The following is a 17642-nucleotide window of genomic DNA, read 5'->3' on the forward strand; positions in this document are numbered from 1 at the left end:
CTTAGAGCATTTCCATAAAGTGCGTTTCACCTGTAGATCTCCATGATGCTGGACATTCACTAACTCAGTCTCTTGGATGGCCTTGTATGGCTTTAGTTCACTTGATTCACAGATGTCACGCAGCCCATTTGTCCGCCATCAGTGACACCTTCTATTAAAGGATGATCAACAAATCTTGCAGATCTCAGTGACATAATGTACTCCATGTTGTCTTACTCTCATTCTTCGTCAAAGCTCTCTCTGAACGCTCCCTCACCCCTATACACCTTTGCCAATTCCTCCCTCACTCAAGGCACCTTCCTCTCAAGGCAGGCCAGACCTTCCTAAAGAAACTTACAGTCAAGGTAGATAACTTCGAGAACTATCCACCCATCACTTACCTACCACTCATCTGCAGGAGCATTAAAAAAGCAGCATATGTTCCACTCTAAGTTCACATTAATGCGGATAACTCATGCATGACTACCAGTTGGGCTTCAGATCACTCTCTAGCAGGGAGACATCTACCATACACATTGTAGATCATGTCCTCCTGACCACAGATGAAGATGATCCCTGCCTCCTGATACTGCTGGACAGGATTCAACAGTCGACCATCCCACCCTCATACGCACTCTGGAGTCTTGAAGAGGATTCACTAGCAATGTCCTTCACTAGTTCTTCTCCCACCTTTCCAACTGACAGTAGTATATTTACATGGGCACGCTGAGGTCCCACACAATTCATATCACATGTGGCATCCTTCAGATTTCCATGCTTTACTGTTATCGTCAAACTCTACATGGAGCAGTTTGTTGCTCTTCTCCTAGATTCAAACATCAAGCTCTGCCGATATGCTGATGATAAACAACTTTACCCGAATGTCATTCTGCCTGCACATCAACCACCACGGATGGTCACCGCCTATTACGAGCGCAACTCAAACAAGCCAGAAATCCTGCTATTTGAACAAAACAGGACATAAAACTTGATGACTTCGAACCCCAACTTTCAATGACTGTCAAGTCACTTGTATTCACTCTTGACATCAACTGCACCCTCAAGGAATACATTCTGAACTCCCCCCCAGCCCCCTCCCCAAAAAACAAAAAAAACTAGTATTAGCTCTCTCTTATAAAGAAAGTGAAACAGATTCTCCCAGAAAAAAACATCAAAACTGTGTTCAAGCCCTCATACTCACCAATCTGGATACAGCATGGCCTCCCAGACTCTACACTGACACCCTTTAACGGTCTGTGACACACCGGACAATGTCTCATCCAGGGACTGAAGAAATATGATCACACCCCCCCCCCCATCCTAGTGGAATAACTCTCTTAGCTCATCTTGTCAACCTGCATTAAAACCCAGTTGCACCTTTTACAAAGCCATCATGATCATCACCCCAGCGTATCTTGCAGATAAGCTCACCCTATCTGGTGGTTCTCTGGACACCTGAAGCCAGGGCACCATCAGACTGCAGACTAAGAAGTGAAAGAAAGATGAAATAAGAAGAAATAAGGCAGCAGGCCTTTACCATCCATGTACCCAGGACCTGGAACAACATCCCTGTATCCATCAGGACCAACCCAATGCTGCTCCAATTAAGGAAAGAGTTGAAGACACACAAAATCACAATGCATTAACACTCCACAAACCAGCGACCTCTCCTATCACTCAGTGATAGTATGTTGGTCTTTCATCTTCTACAATGCTCTGCTTCCTTTTGGCTAGGTTTGCACCACAAAAATACCACATACATACAATCATTTATTATCACCATTTGAATCCTTTCTTATCTAGGACGGTGAATCCTCCATCATATACTCTCCTAGTCAGAGTGGATAACACAGTTGTGGCTGACCCTCAGCCCCATAATATTGTGTGGAGTTATGTATCTGGCACACAGTATGGAGGGTTTAGAAGCACACATAAGAATCTGGGGAGAGCTATCATTTTGAAAAGTGGTGTCCTGCTGAGGAGGGACAGCAGAAATTCTCTCCTGTGTACCACATCAGTTTTGCCATCAAAAAGAGGTTCATTAGGTTCTTATTCATGAAAATCTCCATTCGATCCTAATTTATGAAATTCTACTTCTCTTTGATCACAACTATCAGAGTGGCAGTCCATCCCATCTGGAGGTAACCAGTTTTTAAGGGGGAAAAAGAACCGATTCGGACTAATTGATGCAGAGGCTCAAGTAATCTATGTACTTGTGTGTCAGGTCTAGAATTCTGATGATCAAATGCTGATGAAAAGTCAGCGAAAGAAAAAACTAATCTGCATACACGGAAATCATGCCCTCCCAACTCTTGGTCCCATCTCAGAACTGTAATCAGTGCATCTCTCCTAATCCAGCATGTCAGCAGTTCTAGAACAAGGGCAAACAGGAATGGCAAGAGGAGGCAGGACAGTCTACTCCCTCACCCCAAGGGAAAAGGATCTGACGATTAATCATGGACTTTTACCCTGCCTGTTGGTTGCATATAGAATAGTGAGCCCCATGACAGAAACCCTGTCCCTAATCCCATCCTCTTTATTATAGCTTTCAAGAAGAGCCATTCAATGGAGTTAAATGCCTTTTCGGCATCCAGGAACAAAATCGCTCCTGTTACACACAGCCAGAGGCAACTCAGATTATGTCAGGGAGATCTAAGGGGCATGAATCCTGACTGATCTGGATTGGTTTTTGTCTCAACAGCCGCATATAGGCAGTTAGCTAGGATTCTCACTAATATTTTAACCTCAATGTTCAAGAGAGATATCAAATTATAGAGCACACTCATATGGGATGTTCCCTGTTGGTGTATGAATGCTATTGTGACTGTGTGAAAGTCTGGGGTTGTGGTGGGGGGGACCCCTCGTCTTCATGAACATCTGGAGGGTAGGGCCCAATATCTTAATCAAGAGATGCTTGAACAGCTCTAATGTCAGCCCTTTCGGGCCAGAATTCCTACAGCTCTTTATCTGTGCCATTGTCTCTCCAATTTTTATCTCCCTCAGGTCTTCACCTACTTCTGTGTGTCATCAAAGGGTGGTGCATTGGTCAATAAGTCGCAAACAAAACTGTCCCTTTAGTCTGTTACATGAAGACCTAGCTTTATACAGTGACTGAAGATACTGCACAAATGTGTGGGCTACTGCTATGGAACTTATGGGCAACTATCTTTCAGTTACTGTGCATCACATTTTCACCAATTGGGTCTCTTGACTGATCTTGCTATCATCATACTTACCACAGGAGAATGGTTTAATATAACTCTAGTGAGGTATGTTGTGTCACTACACTTACAACTCGCGTGCTGCTAGGACAAAGAAGTAGTCAAGACGTGAGAGTGAACTTTTGGCTCATGAAAAAAGGAGAAGTACTGCCTGTACCCTGGGGTGTCACTCCCTCCAAATATCAAAGCCATTTTGTTTCGATCCCATGCCCCTTATTAGTGTATAAGGGTAGATCAATGTTCTCCTTTGCAGATCTAAGCTGAAGCACCAAACGGGATCTGCAATATAATGGCCCAGTGTCATTCCAGTATAACTAGATGTAGTAGGTATGCCATTATTATTGCCAAATGTTTGCAGTTCCATTTCCCACTAACTACTGCATAGCAGACTATAGGTTCTATCCATGTTCAGTCCACTGCCAGCGGTACCATCTTCCTTGCTAGAATTATCCTCATCTTTTCCAAAATTGCCACTGTCCATGACCTGGATGTAAATTTCGAGATTACCAGAACCTTATAGCTGCCTGTCCTGATAAAAGCGCAGTTATTGCCCATCAGGTGCATATCTTGGAGCAACACCAGGTCTGATCTGTGTCTATTCATTCAAATCTGTGACATCATCCACTTCCTTCTTCTTTTCCACCCCACACACTTCAGCTTGTGTCCCGAGTCATTTACACAGCGTTTAATCACCTGGCTGTCAAGGGAAACATCCTAAAAAACGAATTGCCAACAATGCGGAAGTTAACAACACACGCCTTTTTCTCTGCCTTAACCACGCATGTGCCAAACTACGTATATGTGTGGTTAAGACAGAGAAAAGGCAAAGAGCTCGGGAGAGGGCGAGGTGAGGTAAGTGGATTTAGTGGTTGGGTGAGTGGAGGGGTCAGAGCAGTTTATTTTTTAGGGGTGGGGAGGCTGGGTAGTTTATTTTTTAGGGGTAGGGGAAGGTTTAAGGAAGGAGGAGAAAAGAGGATGAAGGATAGGGAGAGGACGAGTTGAGGTAAGTGGGGTTGATGCACAGTTTGGGGGTAGTTTTTAAAGGTGGGGTGGATTTAGGGCTTAGGGTCAGAGGGTCGGGGTAGTTCGTTGTAAAGGCATGCATGGTCAAGGCATGCGTGGAAAAGATGCAATTGTTGTTCCGACTGGGTTGTCAAGGCAACTGTGGCTCTGGCATGTGTGGTTCTGTCATACAACCTGCTGTCAAGTCTCCCAGCTACCTCTTATGTTATAGGTCCCCAACTTAAGGGCCCAAGTGTTCCCCGTCAACTCTGCGGTGTTTCCCTTGGACAACTATGCTTCTAACACCTGAACTCTCATTTCTGTGAACTACCCTTATCCTTCCCCCTTCTCATTATCTAATGTGCTGGGTTATGAACTACCCACCCGACCCACTCCCAAATCCCCTGCCAATGCTCAAGATGCTTGTTGGCTCCTCCTATAACTTTTTAACTTGTTCCATCCAAACAAAATCAGAAAAAAAAAAAAAAACTTTGTGGTGTGCCGTCAATATTCAACCACACAACATCTCAAAATTGGGGGCAGCATATTTAAGGCCCATGTCTAAATGTCTATGTATCTACCATCCCCATTGGCTTCCTCTTGGCAGCATTGCCACATCTCTCCTCCTTTTGGGGAGGGTGGTCACAAACATAAAGGGAGTGCCCAGTCCCTATTTTGAGTACCCAGTAGTATGCCCCACCCTTTAGTATCTTCAAACATAGTGAATAAGTACTCGCCTCCAATGTCTGCCTATCATTCCTCTGCGTTTCTTCAGGCTACGGCGGCATGACAGAGCCTGCCCACATCAATGTCTCCACAGTGGATTTGCTTTCCTTCATGTTGGTTTTAGTGTCCCTTTTCCCTTGCTGGCTTTCTTTCACCCATTTGGGGTCATGTAGTGTTGGGGATCCCTTTTTTCCAACTCTGTGCTAGCCATCTAGCCAGGTCTTTACCTCCAGAGTTTTTCAGTACTAAGACTTCTATTTTGCCAGGAATCATAATGTTGGTGGGAATAGCGTCATATTTTACTCTTCTCTTTTACAGCTCCCATTTGGCATCATCACAGGATCTCCATTTGGCCTGTGCCGGTTCAGTGAAGTCAAGAAAAAGAACTTGTGTATTTTCATGGTGTTTAGGGCTCTTGAGTCTGACTGCTTGGAGAATCGCCTCATTTTCCCCTTCAGTAGAGAGGAGTTTGGAACAGGCTGAACAGAATTAGTGAGACAAGCTTCCGTAAAGAGATTGATTGACGGACACTATGCTATTTCTGTGTAACAGCCCTCTGTGTCCTCTGCTCTTGTGGCAAGCCACTGGGTGTCCTCTTAACTGTCTAATTTTCTTCTTCAGGCTTTTATTGTGCTTTTCCACCATTTGCTCCTAACACTTTTGAATACTTTTCTGAGGTCTCCCCAGATTAGAGTGCTGTCCAGTGCCATCATGTCAATTTTATATACCAATGAGATCCTGGATTACCGGCCCACTGCTAAGACTCTTCTAAGTGAGGACCCCTCTTCCACCTGGAAACATCTCTTTGCCGATTTCTTCTCACTGGTGGTTTCAGTCCTCTCTTGCAATGTTTCTTTAAGGAAGGAGCCCTTTTCAACCCTCTGGCTCTGCCCATTGCCCTTGGCCATCAGATGAATCTGGCGAGGGAGCGTTAGATGGAGGAGCGACCACCACCACTCTCCTCTGTCATCTGATTTAGTGAGCCCTATTCACAATCCTGATGGTGTTTGATGGTTGGTCTTCTTTGTTAATCTGTTGTGGGATGGGTTTGTGTGCCTGCTCACCCAGGTGTGTCCTAAGTCTTGTCTTAGGGACTATACCCTCTGCCTTCTGGTGGCACTCCGTTTAACCACCTGTGAATTTGTCCAGTTTGGGGCTCCAACAGATAGCACTTGGAAGGGGGGGCGCTGCTCCCGGCCTCCTCAACTTACAGGAGGATCTCTAGGAATGGGCCTGGGCCTCTATGAACCCTCTCCAATTGGCTAAGGCATAATGAGTGTCTCTTCAGTCCACTTACTTGGCCCCTTCTGAGTTTTCTTTAACATTAGAAGGTCAGCCTCCTATTCCTGTACTGGTCTATGCTGGGTGTTCGCACCCCCATGGCAACTCACTTACCTTTTACCTCACATCAATCAAAAAACTTTATTTCTGCCACAAGAGCCATAAAAGCACATAACAATGCAAAAAATAAATAAATAAAATTATGAAATAATTGCAATGCATTCTTTTAAAAAATAAAATAAAAACCTGAATGCTCCTCATAAGCATTCTTCAGTACATAACTAATCATACAAGCACATCATGTAAATGCAGATAAAATGTTTACTCTAAGAATCCACATGGCTCCAAGAAGCTTAGCAACGGTAGTAACCAATGCCAAGTGAGTATCTAATCTAAGGATTCTAAGAGCAACAAGGGACCTATGAACTCCCAACATCTTGTCTTTGGGGACCAGAATTGCATCCTAAAAAGCCTCATATTTCCACATTTCTTTCAGATAAACAAATTCACGTGACAATTTGGAGTGAAGTGCTACCCCAACTCCTCCGAATCTACCACCCCCCAGTACTGTTTTTTTAAGGTTGAATAAAGACGGGAAGGGAGCAGTAGTCGGAGAATCCCAAAGCTCACTGAGCCCAAGTGTGTATAATGACTCTTTGATGTACCTGAGCCAAGGGATGCTAAGAGATCGACCAGCTTCAATTACAGTCTGCAGGGTTACAGTGTAGGGGCCAAGCTCTGGTGTAATCGAAAGCCGCATCAGTACAGTAGAGGATGTAACCGAGCCTTGTGACCTATACTCTTAATGCCCAAGTCCTTAAAAAGAGGCAGCAACGGAGTGCTCAATAGAAGAGAGACGAGCTTTCTTACAAAAAATATTCTCAACAACTGATATTTCTTGGACTTTGGCATGGCCCCATAGTTCTGCACCTTAAAGAGCAGAGCTCACAGCCTTGGCTTTGTAGATCTGGAGCGCTGGACGTACCAGCTTAGAGTAGGAAAGGCCAAGATCCCTGATTATAACCCATGTGATTTGCTTTTGTTTCAACACCTGCTTAGCAATATGTGGCTTCCAAGACATGTTCTCTGATAGAATTAGGGCAAGATAGCATTCTCAAGTGGGATACCTCCAAGTATAAATTTTCCTTTAAAAGATCTAGGAGGATTAAATGTCATCAATTTAGTTTTGGAAGTGATGATTTCAAAACCCCGTGCGGAACAGAATTCCTCATACCACGTAAGGAGTCTCCACAAACCAATTGGGGTCTTAGATATCAAAATGTTATCATTTGCAAAGAGCAAAACAGGAACTTTATGTGTGTCTATGAATTGTGTGTCTGCCTGCACCTTGAGTAAAGAGGAAACAATGTCATTGATATATAAAGAGAACAAAGTTGGAGCAAGGACACACCCTTGGCGTACTTCCCCTTGACACTGGAATCAGTGAGCTGCCCTAGATCGCCCCACCTAACACATGCGTAGTTGTCCTCATGGACCCGTACTAACAAAGAAAGAGAGTGCACGGGGATTGCCATCCCAGAGAGAGAGAGAACTTCCCACAACTTATTGCAAGGCACTAAGTCAAACCCAGATTTCAAACCAACAAAGGCAACATACAGATTGCCCTTACCAATAACAACGGTCTTCCAATATATGAGCATAAACCTAAAGGCTTGATCAATAGTGGAGGTTTTCTTGCGAAAGCCAGCTTGCAATGGGCTAAGTATATCACACTCAGACATTCAGTCTTGAGTTTTCTCCAGAAGGCAGTGGCAGAAAACGTTCTGCACGCAGTCCAATAGGCTAATTGGCCCCTGTAATTGCAAGGTAGGGCTCTATCGCCCTTTTTTTAAATAGGAACTACAATAGCACCCTTCGATGACCCAGAAATTAGTACCCCTACCGCTATGGCATTGGATATGTTAGTAATGTATCTCAACCAAACTTCAGTATCAGTGAGAAACAAATCTACAGGGACGCCATCCGGACCAGACACCCTGCTGCTCTTTAAAGTAGTTAGTGAGTGGACTACGCCCGAAAGTGTAAACAATTGCTACAGTGAAAGGCTACGAGTTTGGTCAATAGTGGTACGAGACACCTTATCAGATTCACATACCATACTAAGATGATCAGCAAAATACATTCGGCTAAAGTGTTCTACCCACTCTGCTGAAGCAATGTTCATCGTGACATTCAATACACTATTATCAGGGCCACGCGCAGCCAGAGACCAGAATTTAGTACAGTTCTTCTCACCCGAAGCATCATTAAGTGCAGCCCACCACTTATCGTTTCGGCTTTACAAATAGTGGACTTATAAGACTTCCTAGCTGTATGGATAACAACTACATCCTTGGATTTATCCCTGGATTTAACTCTCTATATCAGAAGTTTATTTAAAGCTCGACATTCCTTGTTAAACCAGTGATGTTTCTCCTTGGGCCTCCCACCACCAGAGTCAGTACCTGCTATAAAATGGCCCGCAATACTCTCAAACTAGAAGGCATGAGATGTAATTATTTGCTCACCAGTAATTACAAGACCTGCCTGTAAATACATCAATAAAGTCCTCAAAGCAGCATTCGCAGAGCTTATAATATCTGGCTGTGCTGATATCTTATTCCACTTTAAGTGGCGTTTGTATTTAGCCATGCTAATATCCAATGAAGGTATAGTGGAGATATTAATAGTAGACATTTGATTACACAGGGCAAGCATTTGGACCAAGAGTGGATTGTGATAGCTCTCAGTTCTCTCAATAACTATTGTATTGATGACTAAAGGCCACAATCTTTTATCAACTAAGCAATAGTCGATTCTGCCTGTGTGGTTAACCTGGTTGTAAGTATGACAACCCTTTGTGACAGATTTTGTCTTACCATTGGGTGCTCTTAGCCCAAATTCAATAGTCACGGTTTTAAACTGGAAGGCAACCTGCGACCGCTTTTTAATGAGTGGAATGTCCAAAGAAGGGACAGACCATGCCCGACCCTCCTCTCGAGTAAAGCCAAGATCATCCCAGTCCAGAGGTTCAAACTTGACATTGAGGTCACCGGCCACGATGATTTTAAGGTGCAGGGGACATTGCCTTAGAAACGCCTCCAGAACACAGAGATTATCAGAAGCCAAACCCCCCCCCAAACCCTCTTGCATACATATTAAGAATAATCAAGCCAACGTTTACCTCAAATAGTAACCGGATGCTTCATATGTCAGGGGACTCAACAGATAACTGAGATACGGCAGTTTAATGATGTTCTGGCCCATATAATTAAACCGCCAGACGGTCTACCCCTAATATTAGAAAGTGCTGGGACCTATAAATGTAAGTAGCCAGACCTAAAAAGTGGATCGACTGTCCAAGTTTCCTGAAAAAGACATAAGTCATGGTCCTTAATGAAAGAAATAAAGGACGGAAGGGAGACATCAGATCTTAAGCCTGCCACCCACATTTCAGGATGCATATCGCAACCCAACGCTATGAGAAGCTGCCCTGACCGCAGATGCAATGTTAGTACAATTGGCTACCTGAACCTGAGTTGATCTATCAGGGGAAGTAGATGTGATATTGGCACAGTTGACTAGCTGGTCCTGAGTTGACTGGTAAGATCTATCAAGAGAAGAGGAGTGGGTGGTCTCAAAATCAGGAATTGGGGGGAACACCTGTAACCAGGGCTAATTGCGTCACATGCCTAGAGGGTGTTAGTCTCCACAGCAGGATCCCGTCACACCAGCAGATGTGTGGTTTCAACTCACCTGCCTCCTGGCAGCTCTGCTCTTGTGGAAGATTTATCCTGTTAAATATGTACACAGCACACCTGTAAATGTTGCAATGAATCAAGTTCCTCAAACAATGAAGTTGATGGATTACAAGTAGCAGTTTTGATGGGAGACAAACCACCCATGGGGAAGGAGAACGCGGTTCCCACTGCAACGTAGACATCTCCCCATAAGTAATGGACTATGCCAGTTAAGACCAGTTAATGCCTGAACGTCTTATTACTGAAACAAGCACATTGGAGTTTTCCCTGGTGGGGTTGGGATTGATGTGGGCTGAATTTGAATTGTGATTGCCATCGGAATATGTATGGTTGCTTGCGGTGAGGATAGGATTGTAACAGCTTCAACACTCATGCTGCTTTATGCATGAGGAACCTGTTCATGCTGTCTATCTGATTATGTAACCTGGACATTCAGATGTATGCTTATGCCACTGTAACAACTTTCATGACAAGGTGTAAGCTTAATGTGAGAGTAAAACATTCAAAATGAAGTTTTTTTAAAAGTAGCAGATTTTGAAGTTTATTCCTCTGCATTACAATTGCAGTATATGGTGGACTAGATTGGTGGCACAGTAGATTGTCGAGTAGCCAATCTTATCTACACAATAGAAAGAAGGGACCTACTACAAGGACTACCTGAAAGTGCAACACGTGACACAGATACACAAAAATAACACTAAATCTCTCAGCACAGAAACACAAATTAAGACTACTCCTACTTGCTATCTGAGATTAGACGATCTTTAAAGCACAATATAGTTAATAAGATATGAAATAGCCTGTGCTGAAATAGCTGTTTGTGTTTTCATAATATACAATACTGAACGTGTGAATTTATAAAAACAGAACATAATCTGATATTTGCCTTACCTTGACACCAGTGTTTGAGATATCCAAACAGTTAAGTTTCCTAAAACACAAAATAAATGCCGCCCCTTTGTCTGTTAAATCGGGGTTGCCTAGAAAGTAAAAATAAGTCAACCATTTAAACACAGATCAAGATACAAATGTCGCCACATGGGCTTAATAGTGAGTGAAGTTTACATGCAATAAATATGTTCTAAGTATTAGTGTCAATATCTGTGACTTTTAACTTTTCTTTACATTATATTCTGTAAAGCTTTCAAACAGCAGAAATTAATCAGTTAAAAATACGTCCACAGTTGAACGATTAATTCTGTGCAAAAACATTCCATGAATGTTAAACGATTTTCGAATCTGAAGATGATTAATCGCATGAACAAGAAATGCAAAATCTATAAATTTAGTATCATGGATTGTACAATTTGTGTGCCTCCACATCTTCAATTATTTGTTAACATGAGCATGATCTTCAGTAACCAAAATGCCATGATACAATTTTATATTTGAAAAAACTTGAATTACTTACTGGCAATCTTCATTACTCTGATTCTTCCTCCCGCGTCCAAATACTTACTCTATGAGTGAATGTCCTCATTCAGTCTTAACTTTCTACCACTTTTCAAGTTGTTTCTTTTGTTTCTATAATTGGTGGAGAGAATCTAATCACAACGTACCTCTCCCCCCTTAACACATTCTATCCCTTACAAAGCCCTTCACTAGAGGCTGATCAAGGTCCCAGGGTGATAAAGGTGATGGGGAGAGGGTCGCACTTATTGGGATGGAGAAGGAAGAATCGGAGAAATGAAGATTACTGTTAAGTAATCCAAGCATTACCTCATTATTTCCTTCCTCATTCTTCTACATACTCTGAGTTCTGCCCAAGCAAAAACCTCCTTCATCAGCCCAAAGTCCATAACTGAACTGCAAATCGGAGAAACTAATCCTATTGTAATTGAAGTCATCCTATTTTCACCAACAAAAGGAACATTTCAATTTCACAGTATTAACAGAAAACAGTACACCAATCCCACCCTCAAACCCAGATGATCTAGGCAGTTATGGATTCTAACAGAACCTGAAATCCAAAGGCCAAAAATGAAACGTGGACAAGATACAACCTGCACTGGAGACTGTAAACTGAGAAAACTTGCTTGTAAACTTGCTTGCTTGGAATCGACCATGATCCTGATAGGGAGAGAAACTAACGGTCCTTATTCACATTCTCTTTTAACAGTATTATCTCATGACACAGCCTGGGGATCTAGAGCTCCATCGAGAACACCAAATTGATGTCCCACTTACGATCACACAGGATCAACACAGCTGAGTACAGCAAAGACCCCTGAGCTCAAGAAACTCATCGGCCTCAGCTTCCCTAGTAGCTAGGACAACAGACACATGCTGCCATGCCTGGCACTCTGCTTTAAGGAGAGGGACATATGATCATAAAACACAGTCCAGAAAAGATATGGACACACAAAGTAACCAACTACTGTTATCTTCTTCTAAAGAATAAGGGGTGCAGCAGTAAAAACTGTCTTCCACCAAGCATTAAGGAGTTCAAAAGAGATTCCAGGGGATGCGTTTCTGAAAAGCAGGAAGTGGACTAGAAACCAAAAGATAAGACTCTATTCAGGAAGCTCATAGTGAGAAACACCAGATAGGAAGCTTAACCGGGAAAGGGTGTCAAGAAGTATAAGAGCATTCCACAGACGAGAAAGAGGCAAAGAAAGATACCACTCCTAAACCTGTTGTAGACGTTCAAGGATGAAAATCCTGGACTTCCTGTCAGACTGCCATTGAGCCCTAAAGCCACATCAAGACTCAACAAGCATTTGCAATGCAATAGATCTCGCATTTACTTGAGTTGGTGCTATTGGCGTTGTAAATACATTCCTGGACTTTTAAGCCACATAAATTGGTCAACCCTAACATATTTTGGTCCTTTCCGTCACATATTTCCAGTGGCCCTGCACATAACAAAAGGCCTAGCAGGCCTACTGGAATATTTTTTGAAACAAGGCCCTTAAAACACAAACTACTCCCAAGTGCAAAACAAAAGTTCCAGCCACCTGAGAGCTTAAAAATACACTGAATGGTGGGATGGGTTATTATTATGGGGTCCCCACTAACCTAGTGTGGGGACCAGGAGACCATCTTGTCAGAAGGAGCATGTGAAGAGCGTGATGAACGTTTTGAAGGTGGTCCCATTGCCCTAGGACCACCACAGGCTGAGTTATGAGCAAAAATGCTTTGTAAAAGGAATGCTCTGCAAAGCAATATGGGGCGAGTTTCTGAGTGCCACGAATATTGTAGTATGTTGACTATAATGCTCACAACAGCCCCTAGAGGACACCATAATAAAAAAAACATTTGTAAGAAACATGGTCATATAACCATATAGTTAGCTCCTAGAGGGCATAACATATGAAAACAGAATGGCAGAAAATAATGCAGTGCAACCATATATTTAGCACCTTCAGAGCGTATTGCATTACATATTTTCAGGGCTAGCAGGGCTATTGAAATGACATTACAAATTAGGCCCTTAAAACCCAAATTATTCTCAGCTGTAAAACAAAAGATCCAGCCATAAGAAAGCTTAGAAAGACATTGAATGGTGGGAGGGGTTATTATTTTGGTGTCCCCACTAACATAGTGATTTAGGCAGAAGGAGCACGTTGTGGTGAACGTTTTGAGAGTGGTCCCATTGTCCTAGGACCATCACAGGCTGAGTTATGAGCAAAAAGTTTTGTAACAAGAATGCCCTGCACACCATTATGGGGCGAGTTTCCAAGTGTCGTGAATATTGCAGTATGTTGACTGCAATGCTCAGAACAGCCTCTAGAGGACACCACAATAGAAACAGCATTTGAAAAAAACATGGTCATGTAACCATATAGTTGGGCATCAAACGCAGCAGACAAATCCAGCATAACTAGGATGGCAGCGCCACCCTGGTCCACCTGGCACTCGATACAGTCTGCTGCAGCAACTAGGGCCGATTCGGTACTATGACCACTGCAGAAGCAAGTCTGTGAGGTGTCCAGAAGTTCTTGCATGGAAATTAATTCGGCCAAAGACTGGTCGGTATATTTTTCAAGGATTTGGGCAGGGGCGAAGAGAAGGGAACTAGGGCGTAGGTGTTTTAAATCATCCGGCTCGCCGTCCAGCTTTTCTTGAGGGTAATCACGATTGCCTCTTTCCAGATTTATTAATCCATATTATATGGTTGAAGACTCTTTCCAGGAAAGTAGTGATCGAATCCGCCACAAGCTGTAAAACAGTTGGTGGGGGTGGGGGAGGCAGGGATCCTCTGGGGAGCCTGATGTCAAATCCATAAGAAGAATTTGTATCTGCATACAGGATATGGGGAGAAATGTGGACAGAGTGACAGCTGGCTCCTTAGAAAGGAAGTCTCCTTATCTCCAAGGGGAAGCCTATCCTCCTTAGCCTTAAAATCTGCAAAAAATGTTCACAATATTTTTCTTTAAAATAATCCGCAACCCAATTACAAAAACTTGGTGAGTTCTCTCATGGTTGCTGAGACGAGGGGTATACAGCTGTTTCACTACTGTAAAAAGTTCCTTGGGGGTAATATTAGCAGCACAAATTCTGCCAGTAAAATTCAGGGATTTAGCATTCCAAATAGCGCATTTGCATATTGCCATTAACTCTTTGAGTTTAATTTTCTCTTCTATAAGAACAGCACCTCCCCACCTTTGTTCTTGTCTACATCACTGTTGCCTAAGCTCTTTTGTCTCTGAAAACCATGGTGCAGATGCTTTGCCTCTCTTGCCCATCTTAAGTTTGAGTGGGGCAACTTGTTCGCTACCCAAGTGTTAAAATCCTCTGGCATGAGGTTCGGTCCATTGTTCTTTCTCACTAAAGTTTTATCTAGAGCAGATTCTAAATCTGTGTGAGAAATTCTGTTGCAGCTCCAATAGGATACCCATTTACTATGTATTCTATCTTCTTTCCTTAGTAGTTTAAGGGAGAAACTAACTGCTAGATTGTCCGACCAACTAAGCGGGAGGATGTCAACCATGTCCAAGATTGGGAGACTTGAAAAAAATACCATCAAGGTTATGACCAGCGGTACGGATGGGAGAATTGACTAATTGGGAAAACCAAAAGCTATTCATTGTTGGAAAATGGGTTACTGGTAAGGGCAAGTAAGTACCTACACTTAGCAATAGGCCACTAACCTCCAGTTAGGTCCAGTTAGGTCTCAGTAAATTAAACCCAGCTCAACCCTTGGTAGCTTGGCAACGAGTGACAAGGCTTAACTTAGGAGACAACGTGTAAAGCATTCAAATATCACAAAACAATAATTAAATAAAACACAGGAAACAGTTTAAAAATCCAAAACGAATTTATAACAATAAGAAATATGTTTAGCTTTAAAATGACACCAAAACTAATAAAATCAGATAAAGGGAACTGGAGATATGATTTTTTTAGAATTAATACTTTTTAGCGCTTAGAAACTAATAGCACCAATCTGGTCATCTGGTCGTACCTCGACCGGGGCAAAGTCAAAGATTAAGGTCAACTGCGATGGAGCCCTGCTCAGCTACATCCCGCGGGAGGATTCGGTCAAAAGTTTACCTTAGGACTTAGTCGTTTTTCTAGAGATTTTTTTCTGCGGGATCAAGTCGCCAGTTCAATCCAACCTCCTCGAAATCTTCCTCGGATACGCGTCGCAGGAGCCCTCGGTGGAGATTTTTACCCTTGGACTTTTTCTTGGTTCAACGTCCCTGGAGCCCTCTTCGGATACACTGTCTGGGAAGTCCCAGGCAACTTCCTATGTGCGGACTTGGTCACTTTTTCAGAGAATTTCTTCACCGGGATGAACCTGCAAGTCAGACTGGATCACGGTTGAAGCAAGCCAGCTCGAGTTGCCGCGGCGGGTCGGTCCCTTTATGGAGCTTTTTTCCGAAAGTTCTCCAAACTTCTCCAATCTTCTGGATCTTCTTCCAGGTGTTCCTTTAAGGTTCTTTTGAGATCCACAGCTCACCCCAAGGTTCCAGAAGCTCTGAGATGCTCCTTGAACGTGCGGACTACAACTCTCAGAAGGCACCTGGTGCAAACTCCTTTTTGGTCACTTGACAGTGGTCAGCTGGTCAGTTTCTTCAGGAGTTGGTGCAGGGGACTCTGGTTAGCAAGTTTTTACCTGTAGCAAACAGTGAGTCCCTCCTTGAACCAGCTGAAGCCAGACAAAGTCCTGCTTGTGGGACAAAGTCCTGCTTGTGGTGAAGCCCAAGTGTGCAGCTGGTGCAGTCCTCCCCCTTCCTTCCTTCCTTCCCTAGTACATCTGCTAGGGGGAAGATCTCCTTCCCCAGGCACATCTCTTTGTGTTGAGCCAGGCCACTTCACACCTCATCGAGGCTGGCCCATCAGAGCAAAGCAGCAAAACCCTGCAGGGCTGAAGTTGGCAACTTTTCAGGTAAAGTTTAAAACTCTTTACCTAAACAAGTTATATTGAATCCAACAATTGGAAGTTGTGGGATTTATAGTAACAATTAATTTGATACAAAACTTGAGGTATCTGTTACTTAAGGGGACTTTTAAAATTAAAATAAAGTCTCCCCATTCTAGCCTATGGAGGCCATTCACTACAATGAGGGGAAAACAAATTTGGCTGTTTTACCTCACCAGGGCTTATAAAACTATTTGTTTAAGGTCTCTGCTGATAGTTACATGATACCCCACCCTAGGGGCACATAGGGCACACCTTAGGGGTGACTTATATGTAAAAATAAGGTAGTTTAAGACTTTGGAAGTACTTTTAATTCCAAAGTTGAATTTGCAAGTAACTTTAATTTAAAAGCAGCCAGCAAGGCTGGCCTGCCTTTAAAATGACACTGGGCACCTCAGCAGTGTATCTATGGGAGCACTACCTATGTTGGGATCCCAAACCTACATGCCCTACCATATACTAGGGACTTACAGGTAGGTTAATTTTGCCAATTATAATTAGCCTAATTTGCATATCCACTTTACACATAGCACTGGCCCTGGGACTGGTAAGCAGTAACCAGGGCACAGCCAAGAGTCAGTAACCACCAGTGTCTGTTCAATAAGTTTGGGGGTGACCAGGGCAAAAAGGAGGACTTTCCTACATTCATCAATTCTAAGAGTGCACTGACATCATTGCAAATCTGATCTTCTAAATGTAAAATTAGGGCTGGTTATAAAGGGTTTGAGGATGTGAACCCACGTTTCAATATACTGGGGGTGATACACCAGTAGCCCAGAAAGGAGAGGCTTGTTATTACCTGTGAGTCTAAATTGGGCTATTTCAAATATATCACGTAACTCTGAGTTGATAGGTTGCAGTTTGAAGAATTTCTTGAAATTACTGCCAGTTCCCCACCTCTACAGGAGGCACGATACAGCCTGGCAATAGAGTACCCTGAAGGCATAGCTGCTACTAATTTTAGTCCAGAGTCTTCCTTGGCCCACAATCCTGTCGCAAATAAACAGTATAAGTCAAGGGTAACAAACAATTCATATATCACAGTGCTTTGCTTAACCATGGATCGCACATTTAACAAAGCACATAATTATTTTTCCTGAACCAGCTCACCTTTATTCTCGTATATCTACCCACAATTGCAATGGGAAATATAAGTGTTCCCATTGCAAACGGTACCCTACTCTGGTGCTGGATTCTAGTATAATAGTGTATCACAGGGGTTCCTCCTCCCCTCCTTTAGGCTGCCAGCTCATACAGGGAGTGCAGAATTATTAGGCAAATGAGTATTTTGACCACATCATCCTC

General features: G+C 43.1%; 1 protein-coding gene across 1 annotated transcript in view; it reads right to left on the reverse strand.

Moving 5' to 3' along the window:
- The window catches only part of LRRC42 (leucine rich repeat containing 42), a 152877-nt gene that overhangs the window by 60306 nt on the left and 74929 nt on the right, over positions 1-17642 (reverse strand). The window contains exon 5 of the mRNA XM_069232640.1: positions 10862-10950. Coding sequence (XP_069088741.1) covers positions 10862-10950 — 89 coding nt within the window. The remainder of the gene's footprint in view (positions 1-10861; positions 10951-17642) is intronic.

The sequence above is a fragment of the Pleurodeles waltl genome, chromosome 4_2 (genome assembly GCF_031143425.1).
Source record: "Pleurodeles waltl isolate 20211129_DDA chromosome 4_2, aPleWal1.hap1.20221129, whole genome shotgun sequence".
NCBI lineage: Eukaryota > Metazoa > Chordata > Amphibia > Caudata > Salamandridae > Pleurodeles > Pleurodeles waltl.